The 17015-nt window shown below is 43.8% G+C and overlaps 1 protein-coding gene across 3 annotated transcripts in view; it reads left to right on the top strand.

The window, feature by feature from the left end:
- atad5a (ATPase family AAA domain containing 5a) overlaps positions 1 to 17015 on the top strand; it is a 68668-nt gene that overhangs the window by 38321 nt on the left and 13332 nt on the right. For all 3 annotated transcript variants that reach the window (XM_048555456.2, XM_048555457.2, XM_059653577.1), the window contains 5 exons: positions 309 to 454; positions 8188 to 8281; positions 9427 to 9491; positions 14148 to 14328; positions 15122 to 15324. In XM_048555456.2, coding sequence (XP_048411413.2) covers positions 309 to 454; positions 8188 to 8281; positions 9427 to 9491; positions 14148 to 14328; positions 15122 to 15324 — 689 coding nt within the window. The remainder of the gene's footprint in view (positions 1 to 308; positions 455 to 8187; positions 8282 to 9426; positions 9492 to 14147; positions 14329 to 15121; positions 15325 to 17015) is intronic.

Below are 17015 nucleotides of genomic sequence, written 5' to 3'. Positions count from 1 at the left end.
GGGCAAATTGCCTTACCCTGCCTGGAACTATTGGACATTGTGGTTGCAAACATTCCAGTGAAGCATGTTGAAATCTTTTACTATAAAGGTGCTTCATGCAGATAAAAGCTGTTGCCTTTGTAAAAATGACAGACATTTCTAACTGAAAGCACGCTTGCACATTGAGTAGTGTTGCTTGACCTGTTCAAAGGCTGATGTTAGACTTTGAGAATTGTACATAAAAGAAATTGGCTAAATTTCAAGGTACACTTGTTAGTTAAATTAAGAATTAGAGGAAAGTTGTTGACATTTCTCTCATCTTATATTAGAGAAGCCACGGAAGAATTCTAAAGCCCAGAAGAGCAACCTTCAAATTGTGGATATAACTAGGGACCACACCTTGTCTGAAAACAAGGATACTGGCCCTGAAGAATCTAGCAAAAAAAGCGCCACATCACTCATCCTTTTTGAGGAGGTATGTTTGCTAACTGACACTGCAGTCAATCTTTGTTGACTGAATAACTGATAAAAGATTAAAACAAACGGAAATAAAATCTCCAGCCTCGATAAGTCTGTAGATAGTTTAAATAAATTGCAGAAATTTGAAATTTTTGATTTAATGTTATACTTAGTTAAAGATGATGTTTTTGATATGTTCAATTGTCTTGATTTGGAATTTCCTCCATAACTTCTCTGCCTTTCATATTTTGCATCAAACTTTTGGCTATTTACTTGAATATTTCTTTTCATAACTCAGTCATATTATGCTTAATAACTGTTCTACGAAGTATGTAACGGTGCTTTGGTGCAGTAAAATGTCACATAAATAAGAGTTGAGCTTTTTTCTTAAAAACAAGTATTTTTGTTTTGACTTTAGGAGCCTCTAGTAACTCACTCAGTAATGAATTCAGCTGTCTTGCTCACCTCATCATGTGGTAGGAATCAAACATTTTGGTTCATTGATTAGATTCCCTACAGTGTGGAAACAGGCCCTTCGGCCCAACAAGTCCACGCTGCCCCTTGAAGCATCCCACCCGGACCCATGCCCCCCTTTATAATAAAATGTGAGGCTGGATGAACACAGCAGGCCCAGCAGCATCTCAGGAGCACAAAAGCTAACATTTCGGGCCTAGACCCTTCATCAGAGAGGGGGATGGGGTGAGGGTTCTGGAATAAATAGGGAGAGAGGGGGAGGCGGACCAAAGATGGAGAGAAAAGAAGATAGGTGGAGAGGAGAGTATAGGTGGGGAGGTAGGGAGGGGATAGGTCAGTTCAGAGAAGACGGACAGGTCAAGGAGGTGGGATGAGGTTAGTAGGTAGGAGATGGAGGTGCAGCTTGGGGTGGGAGAAAGAGATGGGTGAGAGGAAGAACAGGTTAGGGAGGCAGAGACAGGCTGGACTGGTTTTGGAATGCAGTGGGGGAGGGGAAATTTTGAAGCTGCTGAAGTCTACATTGATACCATTGGGCTGCAGGGTTCCCAAGCAGAATATGAGTTGCTGTTCCTGCAACCTTCGGGTGGCATCATTGTGGCACTGCAGGAGGCCCATGATGGACATGTCATCTAAAGAATGGGAGGGGGAGTGGAAATTGTTCGCAACTGGGAGGTGCAGTTATTTATTGCGAACCGAGCGGAGGTGTTCTGCAAAGCGGTCCCCAAGCCTCCACTTGGTTTCCCCAATGTAGAGGGAGCCACACTGGGTACAGTGGATACAGTATACCACATTGGCAGATGTGCAGGTGAACCTCAGCTTGATATGGAAGGTCATCTTGGGGCCTGGGATAGGGGTGAGGGAGGAGGTGTGGGGGCAAGTGTAGCACTTTCTGCGGTTGCAGGGGAAGGTGCCAGGCGTGGTGGGGTTGGAGGGCAGTGTGGAGCGAACAAGGGAGTCACGGAGAGAGTGGTCTCTCCGGAAAGCAGACAAGGGTGTGGATGGAAAAATGCCTTGGGGGGTTGGGTCGGATTGTAGATGGCGGAAGTGTCGGAGGATGATGCGTTGTACCCACCCCCGAGCACCAAACCATCATCTCCAACACCATTCATGACCTCATCACCTCAGGGGACCTCCCGCCCACAGCCTCCAACCTCATTGTTCCCCAACCCCGCACGGCCCGTTTCTATCTCATTCCCAAAATCCACAAACCCGCCTGCCCTGGTCGACCCATTGTCTCAGCCTGTCCCTGCCCCACCAAACTCATCTCCACCTATCTGGACTACATTTTCTCCCCTTTGGTCCATGTAAGCCCTACCTATGTCCGTGACACCACCCACGCCCTCCACCTCCTCCAGAACTTCCAATTCCCTGCCCCCCAACACCTCATTTTCACCATGGACGTCCAGCCCTTATACACCTGTATTCTGCATGCAGATGGCCTCAAGGCCCTCCACTTCGTCCTGTCCCGCAGGCCCGACCAGTCCCCCTCCACCGACACCCGCATCCGCCTAGCCGAACTCGTCCTCACCCTCAACAACTTCTCTTTTGATTCCTCCCACTTCCTACAGACAAAGGGAGTAGCCATCGGCACCCACGTGGGCCCCAGCTAGGCCTGCCTCTTTGTAGGTTAGGTGGAACAGTCCCTCTTCCGCACCTACACAGGTCCCAAACCCCAACTCTTCCTCCGATACATTGATGACTGTATCGGCGCCGCCTCTTGCTCCCCAGAGGAGCTTGAACAGTTCATCCACTTCAGCAACACCTTCCATCCCAACCTCAAGTTCACCTGGGCCATCTCCAGCACATCCCTCACCTTCCTGGACCTCTCAGTCTCCATCTAAGGCAACCAGCTTGTAACTGATGTCCATTTCAAGCCCACCGACTCCCACAGCTACCTAGAATACACCTCCTCCCACCACCCTCCTGCAAAAATTCCATCCCCTATTCCCAATTCCTCCGCCTCCGCCGCATCTGCTCCCAGGATGAGGCATTCCACTCCCGCACATCCCAGATGTCCAAGTTCTTCAAGGACCGCAACTTTGCCCCCCACAGTGGTCGAGAACGCCCTTGACCGCGTCTCCCGTATTTCCCGCAACACATCCCTCACACCCCGCCCCCGCCACACCGCCCCCAGAGGATCCCCCTCGTTCTCACACACCACCCCACCAACCTCCGGATACAACGCATCATCCTCCGACACTTCCGCCATCTACAATCCGACCCCACCACCCAAGACATTTTTCCATCCCCACCCTTGTCTGCTTTCTGGAGAGACCGCTTTCTGGAGAGACCACTCTCTCCGTGACTCCCTTGTTCGCTCCACACTGCCCTCCAACCCCACCACACCTGGCACCTTCCCCTGCAACCACAGGAAATGCTACACTTGCCCCCACACCTCCTCCCTCACCCCATCCCAGGCCCCAAGATGACTTCCATATTAAGCAGAGGTTCACCTGCACATCTGCCAATGTGGTATACTGTATCCATTGTACCCGGTGTGGCTCCGTCTACAGTGGGGAAACCAAGCGGAGGCTTGGGGACCGCTTTGCAGAACACCTCCGTTCGGTTCGCAATAAACAACTGCACCTCGCAGTCGCAAACTATTTCCACTCCCCCTCCCATTCTTTAGATGACATGTCCATCATGGGCCTCCTGCAGTGCCACAATGATGCCACCCGAAGGTTGCAGGAACAGCAACTCATATTCTGCTTGGGAACCCTGCAGCCCAATGGTATCAATGTGGACTTCACCAGCTTCAAAATCTCCCCTTTCCCCACCGCATCCCAAAACCAGCCCAGTTCGTCCCCTCCACCCACTGCATCCCAAAACCAGTCCAGCCTGTCTCTGCCTCCCTAACCGGTTCTTCCTCTCACCCATCCCTTCCTCCAACCTCAAGTCACACCTCCATTTCCTACCTACCACCTCATCCCACCTCCTTGACCTGTCTCCCCTGGACTGACCTATCCCCTCCCTACCTCCCCACCTACACCTGCTATCCACCTATCTTCTTTTCTCTCCATCTTCAGTCCGCCTCCCCCTCTCTCCCTATTTATTCCAGAACCCTCACCCCAATCCCCTCTCTGATGAAGGGTCTAGGCCCGAAATGTTAGCTTTTGTGCTCCTGAGATGCTGCTTGGCCTGCTGTGTTCATCCAGCCTCACATTTTATTATCTTGGATTCTCCAGCATCTGCAGTTCCTATTATCAGTCACCCCCCCCCCCCCTTTAACCCACTCACCCCTGAACACTACGGGCAATTTAGCATGGTCAATCCACCTAGCTTGCACACCTTTGGAAGGTGGGAGGAAACCGGAGCACCCGGAGGAAACCCACGCAGACACGGGGAGAATGTGCAAACTCCACACAGACAGCCATCTGAGGTTGGAATTGAACCCGGGTCCCTGGTTCTGTGAGGCTGCAGTGCTAACCACTGAGCCGCCATGCCGCCCCAATATCTTCATTGGGTATGACTAAGTCCTCCTCACTTTCTAATATTTGACTTTTGTCATGGTCAAAACTTCTCCACTTTTTAGTAGTTCAGTGACCCCTCAACAGTAGCACTTCTATAAATAATGGAATCATCACTTTTAAAGAACAGTCTTGCTCTTGCAAGTAGTTGCAATCCACAAATGTTACCCAGAGTACAGATTATTAAACTGTTTGGTGTAATAGAAGTGTTCTTTCATGAATTGTGTTCCACTGCATAGTGAATATTTAATAAAGCAGATGTCAGAAATAAACTTTTTTTGTTATCCATAACAATTGTAAGATTGTCATTCCAATCCAGTTTGTATTCCATTTCTAGCTTTTGCCAAATTCTTTACAACAATGAAAATGAATAAAAGAATGGATAAAGTTAAATAACCAAGATCATTATTCTCCTGGCAATTTTCCCATGTATATGTCAGAAATCAAATTACACTCTTTCGAACTAAATGTGTTAAAGACCTGAATGAAGATGTCCAAACAGCAGCAGTGATCACATGGGTCTGAAAGAGCAGGCATTGCGTTAAAATTCAAGTTAAACCACACAAGGCTGATATTGGGACACTCCTTCAAATAAAGATATTGAGGATACTGTTTCTTTTCCCCCAAATAACTGTTGAGATCAACTCAAAATTTCAAAACTAGGATTGTGAATGGGAAATATTTGTGATCATGGCCATCATGTAACACTGCGCATGCATGCATAAAATTGGCATGTTGCTTTTAAATTTGTATCCAGCAGCAAAGCACCATTTATCAAACATAGAAACACAGAAAATAGGCGCAGCTTTCACCATCATTCAATATGATCATGGCTGATCTTGCAATTTCACTGTCCCATATCTACTTTGTCTTCATACCCCTTGATACCCTAGTTTAGCTTCCTCTTGAATATATCTAACGAACTGGCTCCAGCAGCTTCCTGTGGTAGAGAATTCTGTAGGTTCACAACCCTGAATGAAAAAATTCTTCCTCATCTCTATGTTTCTATGAGATTCCACCCCACCTCCCACCCCAAATTCTTCCAAATTCCGATGAGCACAAACCCAATTGATCCAGTCTCTCTTCATGTGTCAATCCTGCCTTCCTGAAAATCAGTCTGGTGTACCTTCTCTGGACTCCCCTCAATAGCAGGAATATCCTTCCTGAGACCAGGACCCCAAAACTGCGTACAGTGCTCAAGGTGTGGCCTCACCAAGGCCCTGTATAACTGCGGTAAAACATCCCTACTCCTATCCTCAAATCCACTTGCTATGAAGACCAGCATGCCATTAGCTTTCTTCACTGCGGCTGCATCTGCGTGCCAGCCTTCAGTGACAGTTTCACCATGACATCCAGGTCTCATTGCGCCTCACCTTTTCCTAGACTGCCACCTTTCAGATAATAATCTACCTTCCTGTTTTTGTCACCAAAGTGGATAATCTCATATTTGTCCACATTATATTGCATTTGCCAAGTACTTGCCCACTCAGCAAGCCTGTCCAAGTCACCCTGCGGCCTATTAGCATCCTACTCACAGCATATACTGCCATCCAGCTTAGTGTTGTCTGCACATTTGCAGATATTGCATTCAATTTCTTTGTCCAAATTCTTAATATATATTGTGAATAGTTGGGGTCCCAACACTGAACCCTGTACTACCCCACACATCACTACCTGCCGCTCTGAAAAGAACCCGTTTATTCTAACACTCTGCTTTCTGTCTGCTAACCAGTTCTCTGCCCAAGTCAATACATTACCTCTGAAACCATGAGCTTTCATTTTGCTTCCTAATCTATGATGTGGTACATTGTCAAAACCGTTCTGAAAGTCCAGATACACAAAATCCACTAATTCACCCTCGTCCACTCCACTGGTCACATCCTCAAAAAATTCCAGAAGATGTGTCAATCATGATTTCCATTTAGCGAATACATGCTGACTTGGACTGAGCCTGTCACTGCTTTCTGAATCCTTGTTTATTACATCTTTAATAATTGACTCCAGCATTTTCCACACCGCCAATGTCCAGCTAATTGGCCTATTAATTCCCTATTTTCTCTCACTCATTTTTTTAAAAACTAGGGTTACACCAGCTACCCTTCAAAACCTTGGAACTCTTCCAGAGTCTATAGATGCTGGAAAATGATCACCAACGTGTTCCCTATTTCTAGGGCCACTTCCTTGAGTACTTTGGGATGCAGAGTATCAGGCTCTGGAGACGATAGGAACTGCCGGTACTGGAGAACTTGAGAAAACAAGGTGTAGAGCTGGATGAACACAGCAGGCTGAGCAGCATCAGTGGAGCAGGAAAGCAGACATTTTGGGTCTGGACTCTTCTTAAAAAATAGGAGAGGGAAAGGGGATTCTGAAATAAATAGAGAGGTGGGGAGGCGAATGGAAGATGCATAAAGGAGCAGATAGGTGGAGAGGAGACGGACAGGTCAAGGAGACAGGGATGGAACCAGTAAAGGTCAGTGTAGATGGAAAGTTAGGGTGGGGATTGGTTAGTCCAGGGAAGATGGACAGGTCAAGGATGCGGGGATGAGGCTGGTAGGTAGGAGATGGGGGTTGAGGAGTTATTAGTTTTAATCCCATTAATTTCCCCAACACCATTTCCTGACTAATAAGGATTTCCTTTAGTTCCTCCTTCATGCTTGACTGTCTGTCCTGTAGCATTTCCAGAAGGTTATTTGTGTCCACCTTAGTGAAGACCGATTCAAAGTATTTGTTCAACTGGTCTGTTATCTCTGTGTCCATTTTGAATTCACCCTATAAACAAATCACTTAAGCCCAGGTTTGATGTACAAACAGATATAATGCTTTCCATTATTATATGGAATCCAGTCAACAGGAGTAACCCTTTACTCCTGATGAGATCGTAAAGGTTTGTTCGGTGTAAGCCATGATGGCTACTAACCAGTAACAAAGGCTTCCACCAAGTATTAAAAATGCAGCCCCATTGAATTTCAGGGCAAAAGAAATACATAATTAACCATTTATTCATCACCTTACAGAATGCATTATAAAATATAACTATTTTGCATCTAAGTTGTCTGACGCTATTCTACTCCTGTTTCTTGTTGCACCTGTGTTGCAGATGCATCGGAGTGTGCAAATGGACAAGATGGCAGTTTGTATTGGTGTTACTGTATCTCCTTTGTTGGGAGCACACTCATATAAAATCTCAGATTACAGTCGGTTGATCAACATATCGATCAGCTGTGACCTGCTTGAGTGGCTGACCAGCCTCTTCCTATTTTCCATCAACACACTGCTTTGTCCTTTTTCAGCTCTGAGCTTCAGATGGCCTATCCTCAGCTCTTGTACCACTGGAAACATCCCAAATCAAAACACCATAATCTGTTGGTATCTGCAGCTTGACATCTATGTAGATGAATAAGAGCATAGATTCAGACGTTACATGTAGCTTTTTTTGGGTAATGCACCTAAGTGGGATGCAAAGAGGGAAAACTTACATATTCCTATTTTAAGTGGAACTGGACATAGGTGAATTGATTATTTGGAGAGTTGTCGCAGACAAGACAGAGTAAGTGGCTTCTATCTTCACTGTAATGATTCTGTGTATGTGCATATGTGGCTACATGTATATGTGTGCTCTTAGGTACACATATGTACAAACTCCCTGTTAACTTCCAACTATGATACAAGCCAGGATTTCCTAATGAAAATGACTTTTCTCGGGGTGAGACATTACAATGTCAAATTTCTACTCATTGAGTATTGCCACACTCCATTCCATTTATAACTTTGTGATGCTCATGCTGCTGCTTCTCCCTTTTATGAACAGGTGGATATAATATTTGATGATGATGCTGGATTTCTAAATGCAATTAAGACCTTCATGGCAACTGCAAAGCGGCCAGTTATACTGACCACCACTGGTAAGTATCAGGCATTTTTAAAAAAATGATACATTCTGTTTAAGTCTTGGGTGAAACAGCGTAATTTCATCATACTGGGTGATTAACAAAGAGATAGCAATAACACATAATTTCTATGTCTTTGCCGGCAAGAACTAGTTTTGTTTTCTTCCATCTCATCATACAGACACTAGTTACTGACATCCCTTTGCTAGAAATGGAAAGGCTATTTTCTGAACTCCACATTTAGATGAAGATCTGAGATGTAGTCTAGTTTAAAATATATGAAAATGTTAAGGTAGTGAGATTTTTGATTTTATTAATTGTGGCATGGTGTTCAAAAGCAAGGAAGTTGATGCAAATTTCTTCATAAATCATTGGTTGCCTCCTGCAGGAATATCAAGGCCAATTCTGAGCACCACACCACAGGAAGGATATTGAAATCTTGGAAAGGGTTTAGAAGAGATTCACCATCTTGGCTACAGGGATGAAGGATTTTAGCTCTGTGGATAAATTAGAAAAACTGGGAAGGTAGAAAAGGTTTAGGGAAGGTTTGATAGAGGTACTCCAATCAGTGAGAGGCTTTATGAGAGGAGATGAAACATAGACATCAAAGAAACTATGATCTACTGGAGACAGCGGGGGTGCGGGGTTGTCGGTGATGCTTTGTCACCATTTGGATGAAGTGTCCTGTCCCTGGCTGTTCAGGAGAGTGTTGAAGTTCTCATACTATATAAATGATATGGGATTAATGTGAGACAGAGGGATTTGTAATTTACATTGGTACTGAGCCTGGGTTAGAACTAATTCTGAAACTTGGTCAACATGATGGTGAGTAATCAGAGTGAAAATAGCGCTTCAGACATCTAATATATTCGTCTCAATGTGAGATGTGGAATCTCCATGAAATATTGTGAACATTTGCCTGTGTTTTACCAAAATACGGTCTTGTAGTTATGCTAAAATGGGCTGTTTTACTTTTTAAAATTATGGTCGTTATGGTCTCCCAGTGTCACATTTTAGCATCTGTACCTGGTCCGTCTGCTGTCATATATGACCTATACCCAGTCAGTATTCTGTGTATGAGCACCTCCAACTGCTGAAATATTGTATTTGTAAATTTTAAACTTTGAATGGTCAGCCCTTGTGTTTTTATTGATCCTTAGATCCTAACTTCAGTTTAACGTTTGAGTGCTGCTTCGAAGAAATCTGCTTCAAAGTGCCATCTTTGGTAAGTTTCTATTTTTTTTTTGAAACGACAAAGCTTGAGTGAACTGACTTCTTAAATGTCCCTGGTCGATTCCCATCTCCCAACCAACACAGAACAAAACAGATTATCTGGTTGTTAGTTCCTTGCTGCTTGTGAAATCTAGCCTTGTACAACTTGAGTGCCATTTTTTAATATGACAATAAATATACTTTGAAAAGTAATGAATTGGCTTTAAAGTACTTTGGTCCCACTTGACAACATGAAGAGTACTAGGTAAATGTTGGTGACATGAAACTTGGCGATATTGTAAACTGTGAGACGGATTGTGATAGACTTCAAGAGGACATAAGCTGGTTGACATACAATTAGTATGAAATATGACATGAAATTTAATGCAGAGAAATGTGAAGCGATATATTTCATAATGAAAATTAGGAGAAGCTGTATAGCATAAAGGATACAATTCTATAAGAAATGCAGAAAAAAGCGAGACCTGGGGGTTAATACACATACAGCATTGAGAAGTAGTCAAAACAATATACGTCTATCCTACTGAGCTCCCTCAGAATCTTTTAATACAATAAGATCATCTCTCACCCTCACTAGCAATTTGGAAGAATAAGAACAGGAGGATGTGGCAGTTGAATGCATGGCTAAAGAATTGGTGCAGGGAGCAGGGATTCAGATTCCTGGATCATTGGGATCTTTTCTAGAACAGAGGGGACCTGTTCAAGAGGCACGGGGTACACCTGAACTGGAGACCCACAACCTGGTGGGTAGATTGGCTAGTGCTGAAGGAAGGTTTAAACTGGCAGCTGAATGTGCCAGGGTACAGGTGCTTCAGGTGGGACAGAGGTGGAAGAAAGAGGGGAGAGGGAGTTGCACTTTTGATAAAGGGGACTATCACAGCAGTAGCCAGAAATAACTGAGGGATCATCCAGTGAGGATTTATAGGTGGAGCTAAGAACGAAAAGGGGAAGATGACTTATTGGAGTTGTACTGTAGGCCCCCAAATAGTCAATGGGAAATAGAGGAACAGACATGGAGGAAGATTGCGGAGACTTGCAGGAGCAATTAGGTTGTCATTAGGGGGATTTTAACTTCCCTAACATAGACTGGGACTGCCATAGTGTTAAGGGCTTGGGTGGGGCGGAATTTGTTAAGTGAGTTGAGGAAAATTTCCTCAAGCAGTATATAGAGGGTCTTACCCTAGAAGGGGCAAAACTCAACCTAGTCTTGGGAAATAGCGCAGAACAGGTTTCTGAGGTGACAGTGGGGGAGCACTTTGGAACCAGTGACAATAGTTCTATTAATTTTAAAATAGTTATGGAGAGAGTCAAAACTGGTCCACGGGTTCGAGTTCTAAATTGGGGCACGGTAAATTTTGATGGAATTAGACGGGAGCTTGCAAGGATTGATTGGAGTAGTCTGCAGGCAAAGAGATCTCTGACAAGTGAGAGGCCTTTAGAAGTGTGATAGCTAGATTTCAAGGTCTATATGCTCCTTTGAGGGTGACGGTCAAGGTTGGCAGGAGTAGGGAGCCCTGGATGACGAGATATTGAGGCTTTGACCAGAAAAAAGGAGGAGGCATGGCTCAGGTACAGGCAGCTGGGATCAAGGGAATCTTTGGAGGTATATAGGGGATACAGGAGTTTACTGAAGCAAAAAGTCAGGAGAGCAGAAAGGGGGCATGAGATAGCTTGGGTTGAGAAGAGGTTCTTCAAGTATGTTGAACAAAAAAGAATAACTAGAAAGAGAATAGGACATCTCAAGGACCAAAGTGGACATGTGTGAGTGGAACCGCAGGAGATGGGCAAGGTCCTCAATGAATATTTCTCCTCAGTGTTTACTGTGGAGAAAGACATGAAGACTCGGGAACTTGGGGAAGTTAGTGACGATATCATAAGGACAGTTCATTTCGCAGTAGAGGATGTGTTGGAAGTATTGGAATGTATGAAGGGAATAAATCTCCTGATCCTGACCAGATATATCCAAGAATCCTGCACAAGGCTAGAGAAGAAATTATGGGGGCCCTAACTATATTCTTATCATCGCTAGCCACAAATGAGGTCCCAGAAGACTGAAGGATAGCAAATGTTGTGCCCTTGTATAAGAAAGGCTGCAAAGTAAAACCAGGGAATTGTAAACCAATAAGCCTAGTCTGTGATATGTAAGTTACTTGAGCAGATTCTGAGGAATAAGATATGTGTACATTTGGAAAGACAGTGTTTGATTAGGAGTAGACAGTATGGCTTCGTGCATGGGCGATCATGCCTCACAAATTTGTTAGAGTTCTTAGATGAAGTGACTAGGAAGGTTGATGAGGGTAGGGCAGAAGATCATAGTCAATATGAATTTCAGTAAAGCCTTTGATGATGCACTTCATGGTAGGCTGCTCTGGAAGGTTAGATCACGTGGAATCCAGGGAGAGCTGGCAGATTGGATATACAATTAGCTTGATGATAGAAAGCAGAGTGTAATAATGAAAAGGATGCTTGTCGGACTGAAGGCCTGTGACTAATGGTGTGCCCCAGGCATCTGTGCTGGGCGCATTGCCGTTCGTTATCTATATCAATGATTTGAATGAGAATGTGCAAGGTATGATTACCAAGTTTGTGGATGACACTAAAATAGGATATACCATGGACAGCGAGAAGGATTATCAGAAATTGCAATAGAGTCTTGATCAGCCGGGGAAGTGGGCCAAGAAATGGCACATAGAGTTTATAATATAGAAAATATAGAAATACATAATATAGCGTAATATAGAAAAGTGTGAGGTGTTGTATTTTGGAAAAGCAAATCAAAGTAGGAGTTTCATGGTGAGTGGTTGGTCCTTAAGGAGTGTAGTGGAACAGAGGGACCTTGGAATCCAGGTGCACGGTTCTCTGTAAGTGGAGTCACAGATAGACAGGGCAGCGAGGAAGGCTTTTGGCACACTGGCTTTTATCAGGTAGGGCGTTGAGTATAGAATTTGGGAAATTGTGTTGCAGTTGTACAGGACATTGATGAGGCCACCCCTGGTGTATTATGTTCAGTTTTGGCCACCTTGCTATAGGAAGGATGTTATTTTAAACTGGAAAGAGTGCAGAGGAGATTTACAAGGATGTTATCAGGACTCCAGGGACTGGAGATAAGCTAGGACTTTTTTCTTTAGAGCGAATGAGATTGTGAGTTTATAAGATCAAGAGAGGCATGAATAGGGTGAATGCACTCAGCCTTTTTCCTGGGATTGAGGAATTAAGGACTCAAGGGCATCAGTTGAAGGGAAGCGGGGAAAGAATACATGGGAATCTGAGGGGCAACATTTTTACATAGAGGGTAGTACACTTATGGAATGAGCTGTCAGTGGAAGTGGTTGAGATGGGTACATTAAAAACATTCAGAAGGTATTTGGATGAATACATGGATAGGAAATGGGATTTGGGCCAAGTGCAGGGCAGTGGGGTTACCGTGGATGGATATTTTGGTCAGCATGGACCAGTTTGGGCCCAAGGGCCTGTTTCCATGCTATCAAACTCTGACTCAATGAGTATAGACCTACTCTGCTCTGCTTTTCCTTAAAGAAAACAACTGCTTCAACTCAGAAATCAAAATCATGAACCTTCTTTGAGTTGCCTCCAAAACAAGCATATTCCTTCTCAAAATAGGAGATCTAAATCACTGTGCACGTATTGCAGATTTGGTGTCACTGATGCCCAATGCGGTTGTGGCAAGCTTTCGCTACTTTAGTGCTCCATCTCCCTTACAATAATTCTAACACTCTGTTTGCATTCCTAACTACTCTCTGTAGCTGTGTGCTAACTTTTTAAGATGCATGTCCAAGAGAACCCAAATCCGCTGCATCATGTATTCTGTAATCTTCCTTGACTTGGAGGTGCTGGTGTAGGACTGGGCTAGACAAAGTCAGAAGTCACATGACAGATTATAGTCCAGTAGGTTTATTTGAAATCACTAGTTTATGGAGGTGTATTGGTATATTGGCATATTGTGTCTTTCGTAAAGAAATATAATAAATGGGGCTGCAGGAAGTGTTGAGGGACTGGGACTTGCTGACCTGCTCTTCGAGAATAGGCATGGATTTAACAGGCCAAAATTTTATGATTCAGTGATCATTTTACTTGATTGTGGATATTAAAAAATTCCATCTCCCACTTTTCTCCATCTTCTTTGGGCATTGACTAATTCCAGGGCACAGTCTCACAGGCGCATGACTTTTTAGTCAGTGATCGAAGTGTTGGAAAGCTTTCAGTTCAAAAAGTAGGACCCATGAAGTACTCTTAAACTGCAGATTGTGTATACAAGCTGTAAAGTATTGTGACAAGACTCCCAACAATCTGTTGAAGTAGAATCTCCTAGAACTGTTGCATATGGGACTCACGTTGAACAAAAACATTGTCTTCCCATAAAAGTAGGTTATTTCTACAGAAAATGCAAGGAGAGCAGGATAATAACATGATATGAAGAATTTGCGTAAAATCAGTGCCAGTCACTGATACCAGTATTGTATCCAAGCATGAATAATGGAAGAATTACCCAATCATCTCCAAGCTGGCTGAGACTGATAGTGTTTTAATTTCTGCAGTACTGTTTTATTCTATTTATTCTTGAGAATAAGGATGTTGTAAAGGCCTTACTCCAGTGTAGCACTTCAAATTCTCTGCATTTTTACACCAGGCAAATGTTGCCAGCTACTTACAGCTCTTGTGCCTAGCTGAGAACTTAAGGACTGATGTGAAGGACCTCACTGCACTACTTGCTGTCAATAACTGTGACATACGACAGAGCATCCTTCACCTGCAGTTTTGGGTGCGAAGTGGAGGTGGCTACCACATGGATAAGCTTCTCCCTGCTCAAGGTGAGTGAAACCTGTGTGTAATGTTCAGTCTGATTCTTCACAACTGATACTTGCATTTATAATACTCAACCAAACATTTCAGATTACTTTCATGTGAATGTTTCTCCAGTCTGCTTCTTTATGATGGCGCAAGAAATTCTTGTACCTGTGCCAAACATTTAAGCATGGAAGTTTTCAGCTAATGATGAAATAACCACTAAAGGTTACGGGCATAAAACAACTCTCTGCTTTCGAGTTCCTTCATTAAAATGATTCTGTTACAAAGATGTTAAAATGATGGTTAGGAAATAACAAGTTAATCCATCAGGCCTTTGTTCTTTATTTCTCCCCACTGCAATGTGTGGATGACCTGTCACCATTTGGGTGCTGACTTTTAAGGACTAGTTTTTCCAAACAACTGATTTTACAAATTTAAAGTTTTAACCAGCCAAAAGAGACAGTCCAGTCCTTGTTAGCCTTTAAAATTTAGTTGCGCTCTTGGATTAATGGCTGAATATTCTAATGGTGAACTAAAATTTGACATGGACAAATAACTCATTATAATTGCACTCACAGTTCAAACATTGTTTTATAAATTAAGACTCACCATACACTGAGACACCCCATTTAATGTTCATCAAGCCTCTGCAATTTCACTAGTTGCATTGGGAGCTGCTATTACTTGACTCATGACTGTCTTTATAAAGATTGGTATTGTATTTTGCAAATGATAAAGTACAACTTGTTCTAAAACTAAAAGTGTACTTTTGGGTAAAAAAAAATTACCTTCTTCACTACTGTCAATAAACCAAAGGAAAAAGTATGGCTGCAGCCCCAGCTCAAGAAGAATTGCTTGGAAATGCAGTTGCTGCCGAAGATGCCCTGGAGGATTTGCCAGAGAGCAGCTCCATTGTGAAGATGGAAGATGTTCCCAAATGCAGCACAGGATGTACAGAGAGCCTGCTTGGTTTCACATACTTTACTGGACCTTCAAGCAATCTCTTTTCCATGTTCAAGGTAATTGCTCTTGCCGTCAAGTACAAGCTGACACTTTCTCATTTGAGATAAATGCAGGAAAGGAAAGAAGTACGTGGTAAAATAGGGTTGGGTTAGCATGGCTTCATCAAGGGGAGGTCATGCGTCACAAATCTGTTAGAACTCTTTGGGGAGGTAGCAAACAGGTTAGACAAAGGAGAGCCTATACATGTGGTCCAATTGGATTTTCTGAAGGCCTTTGACTAGGTGCCGTGCAGGAGGTTGCTAAGTAGGATAAGAGCCCATGGTGTCAGAGCGAGTTATCAACATGGTTGGAGGATTAGCTGACTAGCAGAAGGCAGAGAGCAGGTATAAAGTGGTCGTTTTCAGGATGACAGCCAGTAACTACTAGACTTGAGACCATACATTGATGATCTGGATGAAGGAACAGAGGGCATTGTTGCTACGTTTGCTTAAGACACGAACTAGGTGGAGGGACGAGTATTGACAAGGTGGGGAAGCTACAGAAGGACTTGGACAGGCTAGGACAGTAGCAAAAAGGTGGCAGATAGAATACAATGTGGGAAGGTGTGAGATTATATACACTTTGGTAGGAAGAATAGAAGCGTAGACTATTTTCTAAATGGGGAATGGCTTCAGAAATCTGAAGTAGAAAGGGACTTGGGAATCCTATTTCGAGATTATCTTAAGATTAACATGCAGATTCAGTTGGCAGTTAGGAAGGCAAATGCAATGTTAGCAGTCATAATGGGAACTGCAGATGCTGGAGAATCCAAGATAACAAAGTGTGGAGCTGGATGAACACAGCAGGCCAAGCAGCATCTCAGGAGCACAAAAGCTGACGTTTCGGGCCTAGACCCTTCATCAGAGAGCATCAGAGACCCCTCTGATGAAGGGTCTAGGCCCGAAACGTCAGCTTTTGTGCTCCTGCAATGTTAGCATTCATTTTGAGAGGACTAGAATACGAGAGCAGGGATGTACTGCTAAGGATATATAAGGCTCTGATCTGGAATATTGTGAGCCATTTTGAGACCCATACCTGGAAGGATGTGGTGGTCTTACAAGCGGTCCATAGGAAGTTCACCATAAATTAAGGGTTTGGCGTGTGAGGAGTGATTGAGGACTTTGGGTCTATACTTGATGGAGTTTAGAAGGTTATGTGGGATCCCATTGAAAGTTACAGAATACTGAGAGGCCCGGATAGAGTTGACGTGGAGAAGCTGGTGCCACTAGTTGGGGAAACTAGTACCTGAAGGCACAGTCTCATTGTGAAGGAATGACTTTCTGGAACTGAGATGAGGAAGATTTCTTCAGTCGGAGGGCAATGAATGTGTGGAACTCATTGTTGCATAAGGCTGTGGCCCAAATCAAGACAAAGGTAGATAGGTTCTTGATTGTTGAAGACATCAAGGGTTCCGGGTAGAAGACAGGAGAATGTGGTTGAGAAACATATCAGCCATGATTGAATGATGGAGTGCACACAGTGGGCCAAATGGCCTGGCTCTGCTGCTATATACTAAGGTCATATGATCACAGGAGTGGGGGGGGGGGGTGACACCCGTGGAACCAGTTTCCCAATAGAGTTGGTGCCTTCAGGGAAATAAAAAAGCAGGATAAAACTGGAAAATCAGTTGAGGAGATGATCACTCTGATAGGGCTCAATCCAAACAGTCAAAAGGTAGGAGCCAAACAATCTGGATTGCTAAACGTGC

This window comes from Stegostoma tigrinum, chromosome 22, assembly GCF_030684315.1.
Source record: "Stegostoma tigrinum isolate sSteTig4 chromosome 22, sSteTig4.hap1, whole genome shotgun sequence".
Lineage (NCBI taxonomy): Eukaryota > Metazoa > Chordata > Chondrichthyes > Orectolobiformes > Stegostomatidae > Stegostoma > Stegostoma tigrinum.
This window is presented reverse-complemented; position numbering and strand designations above follow the sequence as displayed.